Source organism: Brassica rapa, unplaced genomic scaffold (genome assembly GCF_000309985.2).
Source record: "Brassica rapa cultivar Chiifu-401-42 unplaced genomic scaffold, CAAS_Brap_v3.01 Scaffold0789, whole genome shotgun sequence".
In the NCBI taxonomy this organism is placed as follows: domain Eukaryota; kingdom Viridiplantae; phylum Streptophyta; class Magnoliopsida; order Brassicales; family Brassicaceae; genus Brassica; species Brassica rapa.
In genome coordinates, this window is record NW_022610729.1 from 1,372 (window position 1) to 22,500 (window position 21,129).

Sequence of the window (21,129 nt, forward strand, 5' to 3'; positions counted from 1 at the left end):
TCCGCACACACAGGACGTCCGTGTGTGTCTGTCAGCAGACACAGGACATCTGTGGCTGTCCATGTGTGTCCGTAAGCACAAACATGACATCCGTGGCTGTCCATCAGTACACATAACAGCACGTTGGTCCTGGACTCATCACGCTGGCCCTTCCCGGGACTGTTTGGTGATTTTAGCCCACGTGGGATGTGTGTTCAGTACACACAGGACGTCTGTGGGTGTCCGCTAGCACACACATGACGTCTGTGGCTGTCCGTCAGCACACACAGGACGTCCATGGCTGTATGCGTGTGTCCGTGTGTGTCTGTCAGCAAACACAGGACGTATGTGGCTGTCCATCAGTACACATATCAGCACGCTGGTGTCCTTGGACTCAGCACACTGGCCCTTCCCGTGGACTGTTCGGATAATTTTGGTCCACGTGGGCTGTCAGTTCAGTACACACAGGACGTTCGTGGGTGTCCATCAGCGCACACAGGGACGTCCGTGTGTGTCTGTCAGCACACACAGGACGTTCGTGGGGTGTCCGTCAGCACACACAGGACGTCCGTGTGTGTTTGTCAGCACACACAGGACGGGTGTGGCTGTCAATCAGTACACATATCAGCACGTTGGTCCTTGGACTCAGCACGCTGACCCTCCCGTGGACTGTTTGGGTAAATTTTGGCCCATGTGGACTGTCGTGTCAGTACACACAGGACGTCCGTGGGTGTCCGCCAGCACACACAGACGTCCTTGGCTGTTCGTGGCTGTCCGTTAGCATACACAGGACATCCGTGGCTGTCCGTATGTGTCCTTGTGTGTCCGTCAACACACACAGGACGTCCGTGGCTGTCCATCAGTACACATATCAGCACGCTGGTCCTTGGACTCAGCACACTGGCCCTTCCCGTGGACTGTTTTGGTGATTTTGGCCCACATGGGCTGTCTGTTCAGTACACACAGACGTCTGTGGGTGTCCGCCAGCACACACAGGACGTCCGAGGCTGTCTGCCAGCCACACAGGACGTCCGTGGCTGTCAGTGTGTGTCTGTGTGTGCCCGTCAGCACACACAGGACGTCCGTGGCTGTCCCATGTACATATCAGCACGTTGGGTCCTGGACTCAGCACGCTGGCCCTTCCCGTGGACTATTCGGGTGATTTGGCCCACGTGGGCTGTCTGTTCAGTACACACAGGACGTCCGTGGGTGTCCCCAGTACACACAAGACGTCCGTGGCTGTCCGTCAGCACACACAGGACGTCTGTCGCTGTCCGTATGTGTCTGTGTGTGTCCGTCAGCACACACAGGACGTCTGTGGCTGTCCATCAGTACACATATCAGCACGTTTGCTCCTTGGACTCAGCACGCTGACCCTTCCCGTGGACTGTTCAGGTTTTTTTGGCCCACGTGGGCTGTCTGTTCAGTACACACAGGACATCCGTGGTGTCCGGCAGCACACACAAACGACGTCCGTGTGTGTCCGTCAGCACACACAAGACGTCCGTGGCTGTTTGTGTGTGTCCGTGTGTGTCCGTCAGCACACACAGGACGTCAGTGGCTGTCCATCAGTACACATATCAGCACGTTGGTCCTTGGACTCAGCACGCTGGCCCTTCCCGTGGACTGTTTGGGTGATTTTGGCCAGGCTGTCTGTTCAGTACACAAAGGACGTCCGTGGGTGTCTGCCAGCACACACAAGACGTCAGCGGCTGTCCGGGGCTGTCCGTCAGCACACACATGACGTCTGTCGCTGTCCGTATGTGTCCATGTGTCTCCGTCAGCACACACAGGACGTCCGTGGCTGTCCATCAGTACACATATCAGACGCTGGTCCTTGGACTCAGCACGCTGGTCCTTGGACTCAGCATGCTGGCCTTTCCCATGGACTGTTCTGGTAATTTTGGCCAACCTGGGCTGTCTGTTCAATACACACAGGACGTCTGTGGGTGTCCGTCAGCACACCCAGGACGTCCGTGGGTGTCCATCAGCACACATAAGACTTATGTGGCTGTGTGTGTGTGTCCGTGTGTGTCCGTGTGTGTCCATCAGCACACACATGACATCTATGGCAGTCCATCAGTACACATATCAGCACGTTGGTCCTTGGACTCAGCACGCTGACCCTTCCCGTGGACTGTTCGGGTTATTTTGGCCCACGTGGGCTGTCTGTTCAGTACACACAGGACGTCTGTGGGTGTCCGTCAGCACACACACGACGTCCGTGTGTGTCCGTCAGCACACACAGGACGTCTGTGGCTGTCCGTGTGTGTTCGTGTGTGTCTGTCAGCACACTTAGGACGTCCGTGGCTGTCCATCAGTACACATATCAGCACGCTGGTTCTTGGACTCAGCACGCTGACCCTTCCCGTGGACTGTTTTTGTGATTTTGGCCCACGTGGGCTGTCTGTTCAGTACACACAGGACGTCTGTGGGTGTCCGCCAGCACACACAGGACGGCCGTGGCTCTGTGGCTGTCCGTCAGCACACACAGGACATCCGTGGCTGTCTGTGCGTGTCCGTGTGTGTCCGTGTGTGTCTGTCAGCACACACAGGACGTCCGTGGGTGTCCGTCCGCACACACAGGATGTCCGTGTGTGTCTGTCAGCAACACAGGACATCTGTGGCTGTCCATGTTTGTCCGTAAGCACAAACATGACATCCGTGGCTGTCCATCAGTACACATATCAGCACGTTGGTCCCTTGGACTCATCACGCTGGCCCTTCCCGTGGACTGTTTGGGTGATTTTAGCCCACGTGGGATGTGTGTTCAGTACACACAGGACGTCTGTGGGTGTCCGCTAGCACACACATGACGTCTGTGGCTGTCCGTCAGCACACACAGGACGTCTGGCTGTATGCGGTGTCCGTGTGTGTCTGTCAGCAAACACAGGACGTATGTGGCTGTCCATCAGTACACATATCAGCACGCTGGTCCTTGGACTCAGCACACTGGCCCTTCCCGTGGACTGTTCGGATAATTTTGGTCCACGTGGGCTGTCAGTTCAGTACACACAGGACGTTCGTGGGTGTCCATCAGCACACACAGGACTTCGTGTGTGTCTGTCAGCACACACAGGACGTTCGTGGTGTCCGTCAGCACACACAGGACGTCCGTTGTGTTTGTCAGCACACACAGGACGGGTGTGGCTGTCAATCAGTACACATATCAGCACGTTGGTCCTTGGACTCAGCACGCTGACCCTTCCCGTGGACTGTTTGGGTAATTTTGGCCCATGTGGACTGTCTGTTCAGTACACACAGGACGTCCGTTGGTGTCCGCCAGCACACACAGGACGTCCTTGGCTGTTCGTGGCTGTCCGTTAGCATACACAGGACATCCGTGGCTGTCCGTATGTGTCCTTGTGTGTCCGTCAACACACACAGGACGTCCGTGGCTGTCCATCAGTACACATATCAGCACGCTGGTCCTTGGACTCAGCACACTGGCCCTTCCCGTGGACTGTTTTGGTGATTTTGGCCCACATGGGCTGTCTGTTCAGTACACACAGGACGTCTGTGGGTGTCCGCCAGCACACACAGGACGTCCGAGGCTGTCTGCCAGCACACACAGGACGTCAGTGGCTGTCAGTGTGTGTCTGTGTGTGCCCGTCAGCACACACAGGACGTTCGTGGCTGTCCATCAGTACACACAGCACGTTGGTCCTTGGACTCAGCACGCTGGCCCTTCCCGTGGACTATTCGGGTGATTTTGGCCCACGTGGGCTGTCTGTTCAGTACACACAGGACGTCCGTGGGTGTCTGCCAGTACACACAAGACGTCCGTGGCTGTCTGGGGCTGTCCGTCAGCACACACAGGACGTCTGTCGCTGTCCGTATGTGTCTGTGTGTGTCCGTCAGCACACACAGGACGTCTGTGGCTGTCCATCAGTACACATATCAGCACGTTGCTCCTTGGACTCAGCACGCTGACCCTTCCCGTGGACTGTTCGGGTTATTTTGGCCCACGTGGGCTGTCTGTTCAGTACACACAGGACATCCGTGGGTGTCCGGCAGCACACACACGACGTCCGTGTGTGTCCGTCAGCACACACAGGACGTCCGTGGCTGTTTGTGTGTGTCCGTGTGTGTCCGTCAGCACACACAGGACGTCAGTGGCTGTCCATCAGTACACATATCAGCACGTTGGTCCTTGGACTCAGCACGCTGGCCCTTCCCGTGGACTGTTTGGGTGATTTTGGCCGGGCTGTCTGTTCAGTACACACAGGACGTCCGTGGGTGTCTGCCAGCACACACAAGACGTCAGCGGCTGTCCGGGCTGTCCGTCAGCACACACATGACGTCTGTCGCTGTCCGTATGTGTCCATGTGTGTCCGTCAGCACACACAGGACGTCCGTGGCTGTCCATCAGTACACATATCAGACGCTGGTCCTTGGACTCAGCATGCTGGCCTTTCCCATGGACTGTTCTGGTGATTTTGGCCAACCTGGGCTGTCTGTTCAATACACACAGGACGTCTGTGGGTGTCCGTCAGCACACACAGGACGTCCGTGGGTGCCCATCAGCACACATAAGACTTATGTGGCTGTGTGTGTGTGTCCGTGTGTGTCCGTGTGTGTCCGTGTGTGTCCATCGGCACACACATGACATCCATGGCAGTCCATCAGTACACATATCAGCACGTTGGTCCTTGGACTCAGCACGCTGACCCTTCCCGTGGACTGTTCGGGTTATTTTGGCCCACGTGGGCTGTCTGTTCAGTACACACAGGACGTCCGTGGGTGTCCGTCAGCACACACACGACGTTCGTGTGTGTCCGTCAGCAGCACACACAGGACGTCTGTGGCTGTCCGTGTGTGTTCGTGTGTGTCGTCAGCACACTTAGGACGTCCGTGGCTGTCCATCAGTACACATATCAGCACGTTGGTCCATGGACTCAGCACGCTGACCCTTCCCGTGGACTGTTCAGGTTATTTTGGCCCACGTGGGCTGTCTTTTCAGTACACACAGGACGTCCATGGGTGTCCGTCAGCACACACATGACGTCTGTGTGTGTCCGTCAGCACACACTGTGATAGAACCAAAATATGGATCACTCTTTCGGTATGGTTGATATGAACTCAGATATGAGAGGATTGAGAACTGATGGATCGAGGGGTGACACTAAGGGTTGCTACCAGACTTCGATCGTTGCCGTATGTGACGCACCGGTCCAACAAAAGAAGGATCGAAACTTGGAGATAACCTCACCAAGAAACTAAGAAGTGTTCTAAACAAAGAACAATGAGAGAAACTCATAAAAAGGGAAATACAATCTGTCTATTTTGTGGCTCTAAGGCCTTATTTACAGGATTACAAGTTGTAGAAATCCAAAGAAGAATTTGCTAAAAACAAGACATAGAAACTAGAAATGAAGACTTTGACTAAAGACCGAAATTAATGATTTTTGTTGAATTCTTTTTCCCATGCACGACCAAGACTTCCTTGCTGACTCCTCTTGGTATACTTTATGAGAATGTGCTTTAAATGGACTGAGGAAAGGACTGGTCGGATTTGGAAAGAAACAATCCCATAGTGAACTTTTGATGAACTTTTCTTTGGGCTGAAAAGGCCCATTTCGCCCAGCAGCTGAACCAGCTCCATCTTCAGTGTTACTTAGCTCATTCAGCTCCAAGCTAGTGTCATTTAGCTCACTCAGCTCATCCAGCTCCAGAGTAGTGTCACTTAGCTCACTCAGCTCATCTAGCTCAAAGTAAGTGTCACCTCGTCCAGCTCGTCCAAAGTGGATTCTAGCTCGACCATATGTCTTCAAATGTGAAGTTGGACGGGAAAGCCAAGCCCCAGTATGGTCAGATCGGTCATCTGGCCATGGTTCCAGCCAAAGCTCCTTTCCGGACGTATGCGGGACTGTCCAGTACACTGCACGGTCAGTCTGTCCGGTACGGTCAAAAACGTGAACCTCGGTTGAAATGTTCAGAACGTTCTGATCTCCAGGCTGGTTCGGCTCCATGTACTGATCCGTGGACCGCGGTGTATCATTCCCTCCTTCTTCTTCAAAAGGATTTGTCCTCAAATCCAAAGTACCTATATCAAAAACGATGAATTAGATACAAAGGAATTAAAATTTCATGGAAAATTCAAGGAATGAAAAATATGGACAGAAACTTCCTTGGAGTTTTGAAGTCATTTTCATCAAGGAATTCCAAGTACTTTCGCGCGTCCATTGGTGCTTGCTCTCCTTAGAAACTGATCATGCTTATCCTGTTTATTCAAAGCAACTAGAGAAACCACATCAATCTGGTAAAGGAATAATCAAAGGGTTTCTCTATCCTTAAGACACCAAAAACAGGATTCAAGCACTTAGGATAATCATCAAGGACGTGGGCAAGCATTAAGCAAGTAAGCTGGTTGCCAAAAATTGATTTATCAATCTCAAAATCAGTCCAATGTGAGAAACTGTTATGGAAAGAAAGAGACAATGCCAAATTTGAAAAATTATCATCATGAACGAAATCAAAAGAATTCTTTGGCCTAAGAAATTTTAGTTCATGCTCTTTCCTACACCAAATCTCTTTCAAAGCACAGCTCAATGAAATCAATTCATGAAAAGGTTTGAGCAAAACGTTTTTCAACCAAGTAAGAATATGTTTTCTCTTTGAAATTCTCGGTTTCAAAACATTTCATGAAGAGTAGAGGAAATCAACTCATGATCCTTAGAGTGCTTTTGTTTTGGACAGGAAGTTGACTGAGGAAACACATTTGGTCATGGAGGATCATCAGCTCCAATTGTTTTTCATGTGGTGAACACTTTGCTGCCTCTTTTGTTGGGTTTTCTTTCAAATCATAAAAATGAAAGGAAGGAGAAAACATACAAGCTCCATGGGCACGACAATGGTAACATGTTTCCTGTCATGAAACTTAACAGATTCATCAGCACAAATAAATTTAGAAGTTTTAGAAATACCTCTGGTTTGTTGGCTGAATGAAGGAGGCAGTGCTGTCTTTGGTCTGGCCGGTTTTGGTGGATGGATCATAACTTCAAGATCCCATGGCCATTCCTTCTGATTTCGGTCTTTCTGAGAAGCTGGGAGATCCATCTGGAACCCTATGATCGGTTTTGGCTCAGGCCGCTTCTTTATGGGGTATGAATATCCTTTAGAAATCTGGTACTCGCGGATAGACGGACTGAAGAACCTCTGGTTTGGAAAATTCATAACTTCTTCATACGTGAAGCTTTTCATGCGATTCCAAGCCTCAGTGAATCCTTGATAAGTTGGCTTTCGAGTAAAATTAGATTCAAGACAAAAGACTTTCAGACTGTTGAGATATCCCTCTTGGACTGAACCTCTGTCGCTGGCACCAAGGTTGCCGGTTTGAACAACAAAGCTTCTCCAAATCTGAGGTTGTTGGGCACGGCCAGTGCTTTCATTCAGGGGCTGAACCTGTCTTTCCTGGATACTCAAAACAAACACTGAAAGACCAGGATCAAATATGCAAGAGAGATACTTGTTCAAATCAAAAATTAAGATATCATTTCCAAGAACAAGTAGCACACTTTTCAGCCTGTCAAGATGCAAATCGAAGTAGACATTACAGACAAGAATCTTATCAAGATATGCAACAACATTAATCGTTTCCAAAACGTTCATATCATTATCAACATCTGAACACACAAGCTTAAGTTCAGATTGAGAAACAACTATCAAAGACTCAAGACATTTTTCAAAGAATGTGTTGTAGACCAATATATCATCAACACTCAAATCAACAAAATTCTCACAAGATGATCTCAAAAATCCAAGTTTTATCATTTTCAAAACTCAAGAGATCAGGCTGCAAAACAGAACCACATAAATCAAGTTCACAAAAACCAGTTTAAGTTTCAAGTGAATTCTGTTCCAGCATCTTTTTAATTAAGAAATCGTCCAAGTCCAGAGAAGATGCAAACAAATCATCAGTGATCAGTCTATGCCTAGAAGAGTTCAGATCAAAGCTATTTTCTTTGAAAACAAACGAATCAAAAGATTTTGTAGCACAAAAATCAGTTTGTTTCAAATCAAGCTCAAGATACTTTTCAAAATGATCAAAACTTTGCTTTGTTCCAGGGACTGATCAAAGCTCAAAATAATTTCAGAACTGATGCCAAGGTCATTTTGAAAACGTTGTTGATCAAGAAATTTATCAGGTTCAAAGATTTTAAAAGAATTAATCATGTTTCCAAAACAGATTTTGAAAAACAATTTTCTTTTATCTTATCAAGACCAAAACGAATCACATCAAGAGAACTGATCTTATCAAACATGTCAGGCAGAGAAATAACTAATTCAGATTTCTCACAGTGCTCTTAAAGCTCAGGAAACAAAGGGGCAGGAGATGAAGGAGCAGTGGTTGTGCCGGAATCAAAGCAAAGATGGCTCTCCATAAAGGTGGATATGATGCTAGTTGCTTCTTCATCAAAGACTGGATCAGGTTCGTCCTCCACATCAAAGATAGGTTATGGGACTTCATCCAAAGATATCCAAGTGTCAAGACATGGGCACTGATGTGGAATATCCAGTGGCTCTTCCTCAAAAACCTGTTGAGACAAGACAAGGCTACTCGGATTCTCCGGTTGCAAAACAGTTAGTTCTACATTAGCCTGTTCATTATCATTTATAAACTCAGATTCAAGATAAGGAAGATCACAACTTTCTTCACAAGACATCAAACTTTCAATTGGTTCTTCAACAGTTTCATCAAATATAGGTGAAGAATCTGAAAAATCTTTAAATTCTTCAAAACAGTTTTCAGATTCACCTTGGGTTTTATTACTGATGGAAAAGGATGGCTCAGCTACTTGGGCACGTGTGGATGTGCTCTTCTTTTGGATCTTGCTGACGTCCTTGAGGGCTTTGTCCACACCCTTCACAAAGTTATCACAAAATTGTTGGACATCAAACTGAAGCAATCGCCTTCTTGGATCAGATTCACCTTTGGATGTATTGACATGCTCTTTGCTCCACCTGTTTGGTTTTTCCTGCACACTAACACACTCATCAAAATAATTCAAAGAAGATTTAAATGAAGATTGAGAGGCTGATTGTAATAACCCTCACGAGCAGATATAATTTTGGTCGAGAAAAATCCCGCTCGACCAGTTTGGAGTTGGTTCGACAAGAATTAAAAATAAAAATCGACCCCGTGAATTATTCTTGATGGGATTATCTCGAGGCCAAAGTACCTACTCTTAATAGTTCTGACCAAGTGTTAATTATTATGGTCGAGTTTTTTCTAAGCTGTACGAGAACCGATGGATGGGAAACATTTTATCGAAAACTGGTCTTGAATACTTTCAGCTGCTTGCGAGTCATGTGCATGTCATGTGCTGCCTGGCTGCTTGCTTTCTTCCTAACCTGAACATGTGACTTGCACCTTCCAGCTTGCTTGCTACATTAAAGTCATGTGAGTTGCACACCTGCTTGTAGCTTTCTTCATGGGAAGGAAAAGTTCAGCTGCTTGTGCTGCTTGGTGTGCTGAAGCATGTCACCAGCTGTCTAACCTCATCTTTGTCTTTTGTGGGAGCCAACCCTCATCTGAAGCAACTCCTTATGATATAAAATACCCTCTTCTCTCCTCTGGACGTTCATAACCTGCAAGAAAAACCAGAGAAAAATTCAGAGAGAAAGAGAGAAAGAAGAGAGAAAAATCTGTGAGAAAAGATTCATGAAAAATTCAGAAAAATATTCAGAGAAGAGTAGTGAGCATGGACAACTCTTTCTCATCATCCTGTGACTTTAATCAGTGAGTTTTGGAGTGTTTAAGAGCTGAAGATTTGGTGTCCTGAAGTTGAGAATCACCCATGTTCTTCAGCCTTTGATTTTGATCGGTAAGATGGTTGTGGATCAGTTTCTGTGAGAAGTTTTGTTTGTTTGCCTACACTGGAGATAAATTCTGAATAAATCCAACCATGGATTCTTGTGGTGTTGATCAGGTTAATTCGTGGTTAGCTTGAAGAGAGACAACCAGTCAAGTTTAATTAGTTGAGTAAAACCGGTAAGCTTCAGCTTCTTGATTCAGCCATGTTTTGATGAGAACCAATTGCTGTATGTTGGTTAACCTGTCAGGATCAGTTGTCTAAGGTCTTGTTCTCTTCAGTCTTGGTTGATTTATGATTTAATCAGTCTCATAGAACCAGTAGACGAACTGATAAGAATTATGGGAATTAAACCGAACTGATTTGATCTTGTTTAGAACTGAATTGAGCTGAGTATGTTCTGATCTGATCTGAGCCGAGCTGTCTATGGTCTGAAATTGTCTTGAACTGATGTCGTCTGAGTATAACCGAGTTAAGCTGTTGGGAACTAATTTGAACCGGAGTTAGCTGAGCATGAACTAAGCTGATATGAACCGAGTTAAATTGTTAAAGCTTGAACCGAGCTGAACATGGTATCAATCTGTCTTGAACCGAACTGATACGAGAGAACTGAACTGAAATGTTATGAACTGAGTTGAGTTTCTTCTTGAACCAGACTAGTGAACCTTATGTTCCAACTGTTATGTTTTGAATTCAGATGGCCAAGGAGAGTATTCGGATCAGCCGGATCCTTGTGATGGTTCTGAACCGAGAGTGATCCAGAAGTGAAGTGTGATTAGCTTGAGCTCGAGTCTAGTCTTCCTTAGCCAATCTCATGGATTTAAAGGTGAGTCTAGATAGATGATGAATGAATTATGAATGAGTATATTGCACATTGAATATGGTTGATTAATTAAGAATTAATCATGAATTAATTAAGAGATAATCATTGATTAATTAAGGATTTATCATGGATTAATTAAGGAGTAATTATTGTTGATTGATTAAGTATTATCCCTTGATCTATATTTATATATGAAGTATTTATCTAGTTTAAATACTTAAGAATTGATAAGAGTAATTCTTTGAGGTTATCCCGAGCCTTAGTACTTGTTCTCAAGTACTAATCTATAAGTATTCTATTAATAAGTGTGAATCATGTGAAGTCTTATTGTATACTCACTCTCCCGAAAGTCCCGCATTGCCGTGAATTGGTCCTGCGATATGGATCAAGGTCATGAAGACACGATGATGGGGTCGCACCCTGGAGGCCGTGTAACTGCATGCAGCGTTGGATGTTCTATCTTGGAATATCTGATGGAGATGATGGTTATATTTATTCCCCGTTAGGCTCGGTTAGCCTTGGTGGTTTTCCGGGTTTAGCATATATATATATATTAAGAGTATGAGTGATTGGCGGGTATCGTGGAGGTGATGTTTAAGATAGATTCACATGGATGGATTGAGAGGCCTTATAATTATATTAATTATGGAATATAATTCCACTGCATTCAAATGGTGTCGCTTGCTCGGGATACTATTGATATGTGTTTGGGTGTGGGATTAGACTCACTGAGTAAACTAGTTACTCATGACTCATTTGATATGCAGGTAACCAGTAGGTGGGAGACCTTTACTCTAGGACGGAAAGGAACGGCATTAGCCAGCGGTAGTTTTATTATCCTTGCAAAGTCATTTTGATATATCTTATGAATAAGATTTGTAGACCGAAAACCTCGAGGTTAATTTATAACAAATTTTGTAAGATGATTTTGAATGATATATAAATAATGTTTTTTTTTAAGTACGGGTTCCATATGATATTAGTCCTTGTCCGGACGAACTAACTATCAGGTATTGCTTTCTCGGGTTGAAAAGCCTAGAGTGGTATCCGATAGGAGCGTTGGTGTTCTTTGATTGTTGGTCTAAGGCGATCGGAAGTATTCTGAGAACCTCAGATCGACCATCGAGGAACATCGACCGTGTCATTTCCGGTCATCTATGATCGGGGGTGTCACAAAGGTGGTATCAGAGCATGGTTATACGATGCTAGAATGGGACTTGTTTCAAATGTTTTTTGAGTCAAAATGAGTCGCAAGGATAACTAGGATATGCTGGCTTGTTCCTTCATTTTAGGATAGATAGTCATGGGAAGTTACCTAACAGTGATATTTCATAGCAGAAGCACCGAGACAAGCTTGAATGGATGGAGCGTACTTACCGAGGTTATTATCATCATGATCAAGTTTGCTACCCTCATGGTGGGGTTCACTACCTTCCTGCTAGAAGTCAATAACCTCATGCCTTCCTGCCGTTCTTCTGAGTTTTAGTGGGGATGCTAATACTTTAGAGAGATTTATGGGATATAATTGATACATCGAATACATCTCCGGACTCGTGTGTTATCGATGTCAAGGTGGGTGTTTTTTGTGATCCGGTCAGAGCGATTCGACTACACTTGATCACATAGATGCACTTATTATTCCGGTTTCTCAAGTCTAACCAGCTCATGCTAAGACGTACAAGCACCACAGCCATACAAGCATGATTTCTTAAGCATTTGTTTCAAGCTTAGCGTTGGAGGAAGAGATGGTTTGACTGTATTACAAGATGATGGAAGCACCAGAAGCATTCTGTTTGCAACGGAATATCATGAAGCTTATGATGCAAAGAAGAAGAAGTTGGGACCATAAGATACTGAAGAAGGACTAAACCGTTAGAAGTATACTTTGGCTTGAGGCAGATTTGGGATCCAACACTCAGAGCAGAATATTCACGTGGCCGTTATTCAGAGAATTACAAGAAGGATTTGGCAGCAAGCTATTTGGAGATGAACGCTATGAGTTGTTGGTCGAGAGTCAAGAGTTACTTCAGAGAGTTGAGTTCGAGTTGGACAGATTTCATGAGTTCAGGAAGTAGTATTTTTTACACAAGCATCCAGATACGTGGTCGAGTGAATTGGATTCATCGATTATGGTTTGGAGAATAAGCAAAAGATCATACGAAAAATCTTTGGGAACTTAGCCAAGAATTTTGGAGTAGATAAAAGACCATGGAGTTTCAAAGCTTCGAGGAGATGTTAGAGTATGACGTGAATGTTAAAGAAGCTATTATTGCTGAAGAGGTTAACCAAGTCATGCGGACCGTTTATTTTCCAACCGCTGCAGATCAAAGGTCAGTTTCAAGAAGTGAGTTAAGTAAGTCGTTGGGGATGATTTTGGGTGTACATTTCATCAGATCAAGATCGAGGACCTTGAGCCGTTATGGTTGTGACTAGCAAAGACAGAATGGTCGTGATTGTCAAAGTTTGGGAAATCCTGGAACGTTTGCATCATTCGCGCTTTGGTGGTTCTTGTGAAGAGTTAGGAATTTAGGTTACCCTTCCTCATGAAGTTACCCGATCTACGTTACCTATACCTAAGATAACACTTGTTGAACTAGTCCGATTTTCCTTACCGTTAGTCCACATCCAAGTGTTAGGCTATTTGGGTAGAGCCTACACTTTATAGTTGCCTGGACCGTCAAAACCTTTGAAAAGGTCCAATCACAGGTTTGCTTCTTATCCCATTGCGTGTTGTGTGCATTTAAAAATTTATGAATGATTAAATAAATAAGTGAAGGAGTGATCAAGGTGTCGTATGAGACCTTGCCTATGGACGGAATTTTCCGCCCATATTGTGTTTGATGCGGGAACAACACATAGATGTAGTTCTCGGGTAGTGTCATTGTTTTAGGAAGGATTCACTTTAGTGAATTCAAGTACACTGTTCTTATTCGTGGAAGTACTGGCTGCCATTTAGAGTTATGGTATGCCTTCGTATCCCATCCCCATTCCTTAGTACTTCCATTAGAGCGGTTTGTTTCTATCTAGAGTGAGATTGGCTATCTAGTTATCGAGCTCAATTAGGATGTTGTTGAGGAAGAAAGTCTTTGAGAGAAGACCAGTTATTGTTGGCCTACAATGGTATTCTACCAAGTATTGGAGCATCGTTCGTATCAGTCTTGGGAGTTGAAGACCTTTTGGGAAAAGGTGAAGATGTGTATTCCATTATCTTGATCATTGGGAAAAGAGAAGATGACAAGGATCAGAATACAGTGAATAATCAGATAGCTAGAGAATTTGAAGTTACGCTTAAGGAATTGGAAGAGTTATTGCTATCTAGAAGTAAGCTGTTCAATATTCTTGTTCAACTTGGATTCACTGCAATAGCCTAGGGATCTCACTTTCTTGCCGAGTTCTAGTAGTAGTCAGAAGATTATGAAGAGCGTCTCAGATAGATCAGAAGTGTAAAGAATACAGTAAGTGAAATCATTCTTGGAATGGGTGAGTGTGCGTATTTGAGAGTAGCACCCCTCGTCTGAATCATGTTGGTGTGATTTATCGTGCATGTTCTTGTTTGATTGTTGCACGGTTAATCAAGTTAACATTGACCAGACTGGAGATGTTACTTTCACGTATGGCACATCACCTAACGTTCCAAATTTCATGTTGCTGTTATGGGAGAAAGTCAGATAGAAAAGGTTGAGAAGTCATAGTCTACAGATACAAGATTGTTAGAAAAAGTATGCAGACCGCAGTTGACAAGAGTTGTGCAGAGTAAAGAATTTGGTTATCTTGAAAGTGGCTGCTCAGGAAAGAAAGGATCTGTTGGGGTAATCAAGGGATCCCATGAGTTGTTTTGATATGGGAAGATTAAGATAAGGAAAGAGCTAATATCCATAACTCCTTTCAGAGACAGTTCAGTAAAGAGTGTACATCTATGTTTTCAGAATTCGGGGACGAATTCTTTTGAGGAGGGAAGAATGTAATAACCCTCACGAGCAGATATAATTTTGGTCGAGAAAAATCCCGCTCGACCAGTTTGGAGTTGGTTCGACAAGAATTAAAAATAAAAATCGACCCCGTGAATTATTCTTGATGGGATTATCTCGAGGCCAAAGTACCTACTCTTAATAGTTCTGACCAAGTGTTAATTATTATGGTCGAGTTTTTTCTAAGCTGTACGAGAACCGATGGATGGGAAACATTTTATCGAAAACTGGTCTTGAATACTTTCAGCTGCTTGCGAGTCATGTGCATGTCATGTGCTGCCTGGCTGCTTGCTTTCTTCCTAACCTGAACATGTGACTTGCACCTTCCAGCTTTCTTGCTACATTAAAGTCATGTGAGTTGCACACCTGCTTGTAGCTTTCTTCATGGGAAGGAAAAGTTCAGCTGCTTGTGCTGCTTGGTGTGCTGAAGCATGTCACCAGCTGTCTAACCTCATCTTTGTCTTTTGTGGGAGCCAACCCTCATCTGAAGCAACTCCTTATGATATAAAATACCCTCTTCTCTCCTCTGGACGTTCATAACCTGCAAGAAAAACCAGAGAAAAATTCAGAGAGAAAGAGAGAAAGAAGAGAGAAAAATCTGTGAGAAAAGATTCATGAAAAATTCAGAAAAATATTCAGAGAAGAGTAGTGAGCATGGACAACTCTTTCTCATCATCCTGTGACTTTAATCAGTGAGTTTTGGAGTGTTTAAGAGCTGAAGATTTGGTGTCCTGAAGTTGAGAATCACCCATGTTCTTCAGCCTTTGATTTTGATCGGTAAGATGGTTGTGGATCAGTTTCTGTGAGAAGTTTTGTTTGTTTGCCTACACTGGAGATAAATTCTGAATAAATCCAACCATGGATTCTTGTGGTGTTGATCAGGTTAATTCGTGGTTAGCTTGAAGAGAGACAACCAGTCAAGTTTAATTAGTTGAGTAAAACCGGTAAGCTTCAGCTTCTTGATTCAGCCATGTTTTGATGAGAACCAATTGCTGTATGTTGGTTAACCTGTCAGGATCAGTTGTCTAAGGTCTTGTTCTCTTCAGTCTTGGTTGATTTATGATTTAATCAGTCTCATAGAACCAGTAGACGAACTGATAAGAATTATGGGAATTAAACCGAACTGATTTGATCTTGTTTAGAACTGAATTGAGCTGAGTATGTTCTGATCTGATCTGAGCCGAGCTGTCTATGGTCTGAAATTGTCTTGAACTGATGTCGTCTGAGTATAACCGAGTTAAGCTGTTGGGAACTAATTTGAACCGGAGTTAGCTGAGCATGAACTAAGCTGATATGAACCGAGTTAAATTGTTAAAGCTTGAACCGAGCTGAACATGGTATCAATCTGTCTTGAACCGAACTGATACGAGAGAACTGAACTGAAATGTTATGAACTGAGTTGAGTTTCTTCTTGAACCAGACTAGTGAACCTTATGTTCCAACTGTTATGTTTTGAATTCAGATGGCCAAGGAGAGTATTCGGATCAGCCGGATCCTTGTGATGGTTCTGAACCGAGAGTGATCCAGAAGTGAAGTGTGATTAGCTTGAGCTCGAGTCTAGTCTTCCTTAGCCAATCTCATGGATTTAAAGGTGAGTCTAGATAGATGATGAATGAATTATGAATGAGTATATTGCACATTGAATATGGTTGATTAATTAAGAATTAATCATGAATTAATTAAGAGATAATCATTGATTAATTAAGGATTTATCATGGATTAATTAAGGAGTAATTATTGTTGATTGATTAAGTATTATCCCTTGATCTATATTTATATATGAAGTATTTATCTAGTTTAAATACTTAAGAATTGATAAGAGTAATTCTTTGAGGTTATCCCGAGCCTTAGTACTTGTTCTCAAGTACTAATCTATAAGTATTCTATTAATAAGTGTGAATCATGTGAAGTCTTATTGTATACTCACTCTCCCGAAAGTCCCGCATTGCCGTGAATTGGTCCTGCGATATGGATCAAGGTCATGAAGACACGATGATGGGGTCGCACCCTGGAGGCCGTGTAACTGCATGCAGCGTTGGATGTTCTATCTTGGAATATCTGATGGAGATGATGGTTATATTTATTCCCCGTTAGGTTCGGTTAGCCTTGGTGGTTTTCCGGGTTTAGCATATATATATATATTAAGAGTATGAGTGATTGGCGGGTATCGTGGAGGTGATGTTTAAGATAGATTCACATGGATGGATTGAGAGGCCTTATAATTATATTAATTATGGAATATAATTCCACTGCATTCAAATGGTGTCGCTTGCTCGGGATACTATTGATATGTGTTTGGGTGTGGGATTAGACTCACTGAGTAAACTAGTTACTCATGACTCATTTGATATGCAGGTAACCAGTAGGTGGGAGACCTTTACTCTAGGACGGAAAGGAACGGCATTAGCCAGCGGTAGTTTTATTATCCTTGCAAAGTCATATTGATATATCTTATGAATAAGATTTGTAGACCGAAAACCTCGAGGTTAATTTATAACAAATTTTGTAAGATGATTTTGAATGATATATAAATAATGTTTTTTTTTAAGTACGGGTTCCATATGATATTAGTCCTTGTCCGGACGAACTAACTATCAGGTATTGCTTTCTCGGGTTGAAAAGCCTAGAGTGGTATCCGATAGGAGCGTTGGTGTTCTTTGATTGTTGGTCTAAGGCGATCGGAAGTATTCTGAGAACCTCAGATCGACCATCGAGGAACATCGACCGTGTCATTTCCGGTCATCTATGATCGGGGGTGTCACACTGATGGTCGTGGGGATTTCTCCTTGGTATTTTTCCTTTGAAGACCAAACATTATAACCTGAAAATCTCAACACAAAAGTTAGGAAATAAAACCTCACACTCTCAAGTGTTTAATCTCACCCACTCAAGTGTTTCTCTCAGATTTAGGTGATCACACACAAGTTTCTACTCAATGTTCTAAGAGAACAAATCAAAGAATCTCAATGGGCAAATCCAAGCAAACAAGGGAATTTCTCAAGATAGAAAGATAAGAAATTTTTTTTTTTTTTGATTTTTGAAATCCGTTTTAACCACCTCAAAGGCTGGATTTCTCCTCAGCCAGCAGGCTGTCTCTTCCACCACCAATCCACAAAACAAACTTTGAAATTTTTTCTATATATTTTTTTTTGAATCAAATCGTAGATCTTTTTTTTATATGGATGGTAATGAGGGGCCCGGATTTAAGAAAGGTAGAAGAAGAAGTGTTTATAAGAAAATAGAAGATGAGAAAGATGAATGAAATGGACAATACCGGAAGAGTGGCTCTGATACCACTTGATAGAACCAAAATATGGATCACTCTTTCGGTATGGTTGATATGAACTCAGATCCGAGAGGATTGAGAACTGATGGATCGAGGAGTGACACTAAGGGTTGCGGAATAGCCCAAAGATACTACCAGACTTCGATCGTTGCCGGATGTGAAGCACCGGTCCAACAAAAGAAGGTTCGAAACTTGGAGATAACCTCACCGAGAAACTAAGATGTGTTCTAAACAAAGAACAATGAGAGAAACACATAAAAAGGGAAAAAAAATCTGTCTTTTTCGTGGCTCTAAGGCCTTATTTATAGGATTACAAGTTGTAGAAATCCAAAGAAGAATGTTCCAAAAACAAGACATAGAAACTAGAAATGAAGACTTTGACTAAAGACCGAAATTAATGATTTTTGTTGAATTCTTTTTCCCATGCACGACCAAGACTTCCTTGCTGACTCCCTCTTGGTATTCTTGATGAGAATGTGCTTGAAATAGACTGAGGAAAGGGCTGGTCGAATTTGGAAAGAAACAATCCCATAATGAACTTTTTATGAACTTTTCTTTGGGCTGAAAAGGCCCATTTCGCCCAGCAGCTGAACCAGCTCCATCTTCAGTGTTACTTAGCTCATTCAGCTCCAAGCTAGTGTCATTTAGCTCACTCAGCTCATCCAACTCCAGAGTAGTGTCACTTAGCTCACTCAGCTCATCTAGCTCGCCCAAGCAAGTGTCACCTCGTCCAGCTCGTCCAAAGTGGATTCTAGCTCGACCATATGTCTTCAAATGTGAAGTTGGACGGGAAAGACAAGCCCCAGTATGGTCAGATCGGTCATCTGGCCATGGTTCCAGCCAAAGCTCCTTGCCGGACGTATGCGGGACTATCCAGTACACTGCACGGTCAGTCTGTCCGGTACGGTGAAAAACATGAACCTCGGTTGAAATGTTCAGAACGTTCTGATCTCCAGGCTGGTTAGGGTCCATGTACTGATCCGTGGACCGCGGTCTATCACACAGGACGTCCGTGGCTGTCCATCAGTACACATATCAGCACGTTGGTCCTTGGACTCAGCACGCTGACCCTTCCCGTGGACTGTTCGCGTGATTTTGGCCCACATGGGCTGTCTGTTCAGTACACACAAGACGTATGTGGGTGTCCACCAGCAGACACAAGACGTCCGTGGCTGTCCGTGTGTGTCCATCTGTGTCCGTCAGCACACCCAGGACGTCTGTGGCTATCCATCAGTACACATATCAGTACACATATCAGCACTTTGGTCCTTGGACTCAGCACGCTGGCCTTTCCCGTGGACTGTTTGAGTAATTTTGGCCCACGTGGGCAGTCTGTTCAGTACACACAGGACGTCCGTGGGTGTCCGCCAGCACACACAGGACGTCCGTGGCTGTCCGTGGCTGTCCGTCAGCAAACATAAGACGTCTTGGCTGTCCGTGTGTGTCCGTGTGTGTCCGTGGGTGTCCGCCAGCACACACAGGACGTCCGTGGCTGTCCGTCAGCACACACAGGACGTCCGTGTGTGTCTGTCAGAACACACATGACCTCCATGTGTGTCCGTGTGTGTCCATCGGCACACACAGGACGTCCGTGGCTGTCCATCTGTACACATATCAGCACGCTTGTCCTTGGACTCAGCACGCCTGTCCTTGGACTCAGCACGCTGGCCCTTCCCGTGGACTGTTTAGGTGATTTTGGCCCACGTGGGCTGTCTGTTCAGTACACACAGGACGTCCGTGGGTGTCCGCCAGAAAACACATGACGTCTGTGGCTGTCCGTCAGCACACACAGGACGTCTGTGGCTGTCCATCAGTAGACATATCAGCACATTGGTCCTTGGACTCAGCATGCTGACCCTTCCCGTGGACTGTTCGGGTGATTTTGGCCCACGTGGGCTGTCTGTTAAGTCCACACAGGACGTCCGTGGGTGTCCGCCAGCACACACAGGACGTCCGTGGCTGTCCGTGTGTGTCCGTGTGTGTCCGTTTGTGTCCGTCAGCACACACAGGACGTCCGTGGCTGTCCATCAGTACACATATCAGCACGTTGGTCCTTGGACTCAGCACGCTGGCCCTTCCTGTGGACTGTTTGGGTGATTTTGGCCCACGTGGGCTGTCTGTTCAGTACACACAGGACGTCCGTGGGTGTCTGTCAGCACTCACCGGACGTCCGTGGCTGTCTGTGTGTGTCCGTCAGCACACACATGACATCCGTGGCTGTCCATCAGTACACATATCAGCACGCTGGTCCTTGGACTCAGCACGCTGGCCCTTCCCATGGACTGTTCGAGTGATTTTGGCCCACGTGGGCTGTCTGTTCACTACACACAGGACGTCCGTGTGTGTTTCTAAGCACACACAGGACGTTCGTGTGTGTCCGTCAGCACACACAGGACGTCTGTGGCTGTCCGTCAGCACACACAGAACGTCTGTGGCTGTCCATCAGTACACATATCAGCATGCTGGTCCTTGGACTCAGCACGCTGGCCCTTCCCGTGGACTGTTTGGGTGATTTTGGCCCATGTGGTCAGTCTGTTCAGTACACACAGGACGTCCGTGGGTGTCCGCCAGCACACACAGGATGGCTGTTAGGGTCAAAAACGGTTACGACAGAATTATCACCCGAAAACCCTCGGAAATCACATTTCCGAAAGAGTTAGTAAAAAGAAAGAAATAATTTTCGTAAAAAATAACCAATACGAAGTTTTTACGAAGAAGTATCCTTGAAGATTCAAAACAAACGAACCAAGCTCGATCATTGCGTAGCTACCACACATACACGCTACGTAGCGACCGAGCGATCGTCCCGTTTGGTCGCTACGTAGCGACCGAGCTCGGCCAAGTTCGGTTGCTACGTAGCGACCGAGCGCTCGTCCTGCTTGGTCGCTACATAGCGACCGAGCTCGAGCCAAAGCTCGGTCGATATTTAGCGACCAAGTGCTCGTCCCGCTCGGTCGCTACGTAGCGACCGAGCTCGAGCTAAAGCTTGGTCGCTACGTAGCGAGTGAGCGCTCGTCCCGCTCGGTCGCTATGTAGCGACCGACCTCGAGCCAAAGCTCGGTCGCTCCGTAGCAACCGAGCGCTCGTCCCGCTCAGTCGCTACGTAGCGACCGAGCCCGAGCCAAGCTCACATGATGGTCACAAGGACACCACATGAATTATGTTAGGCGTGGACCCACATGATGGAAATAGGTTGTCCTACAGGTCAATACATGATTGTAAGGAAATAGCGAAGGCCTTAAGGATAAAGCAATCCGT

General features: G+C 45.2%; 1 protein-coding gene across 1 annotated transcript; it reads right to left on the reverse strand.

Annotated features, from left to right (window-relative positions):
- Nucleotides 1-6,640: 6,640 nt before the first annotated feature.
- Nucleotides 6,641-8,769, reverse strand: LOC117131016. The gene is made up of 2 exons (XM_033283499.1): nt 6,906-8,769; nt 6,641-6,774 (listed from the first exon to the last, which is right to left on the reverse strand). The coding sequence occupies exons 1-2, from the start codon at nt 7,750-7,752 to the stop codon at nt 6,641-6,643; spliced, it is 981 nt and encodes a 326-aa protein (XP_033139390.1). The 5' UTR covers nt 7,753-8,769.
- Nucleotides 8,770-21,129: the final 12,360 nt, after the last annotated feature.

What these genes read in the sequence shown, in the direction of transcription:
- LOC117131016 (XM_033283499.1), bottom strand. Translation starts at nt 7,752, where the DNA reads ATGATAAAACTTGGATTTTTGAGATCATCTTGTGAGAATTTTGTTGAT. An exon ending in ATTCAGCCAACAAACCAGAG is followed by an intron (nt 6,775 to 6,905) that starts GTATTTCTAAAA and finishes ATGATTTGAAAG; the next exon opens with AAAACCCAACAAAAGAGGCA.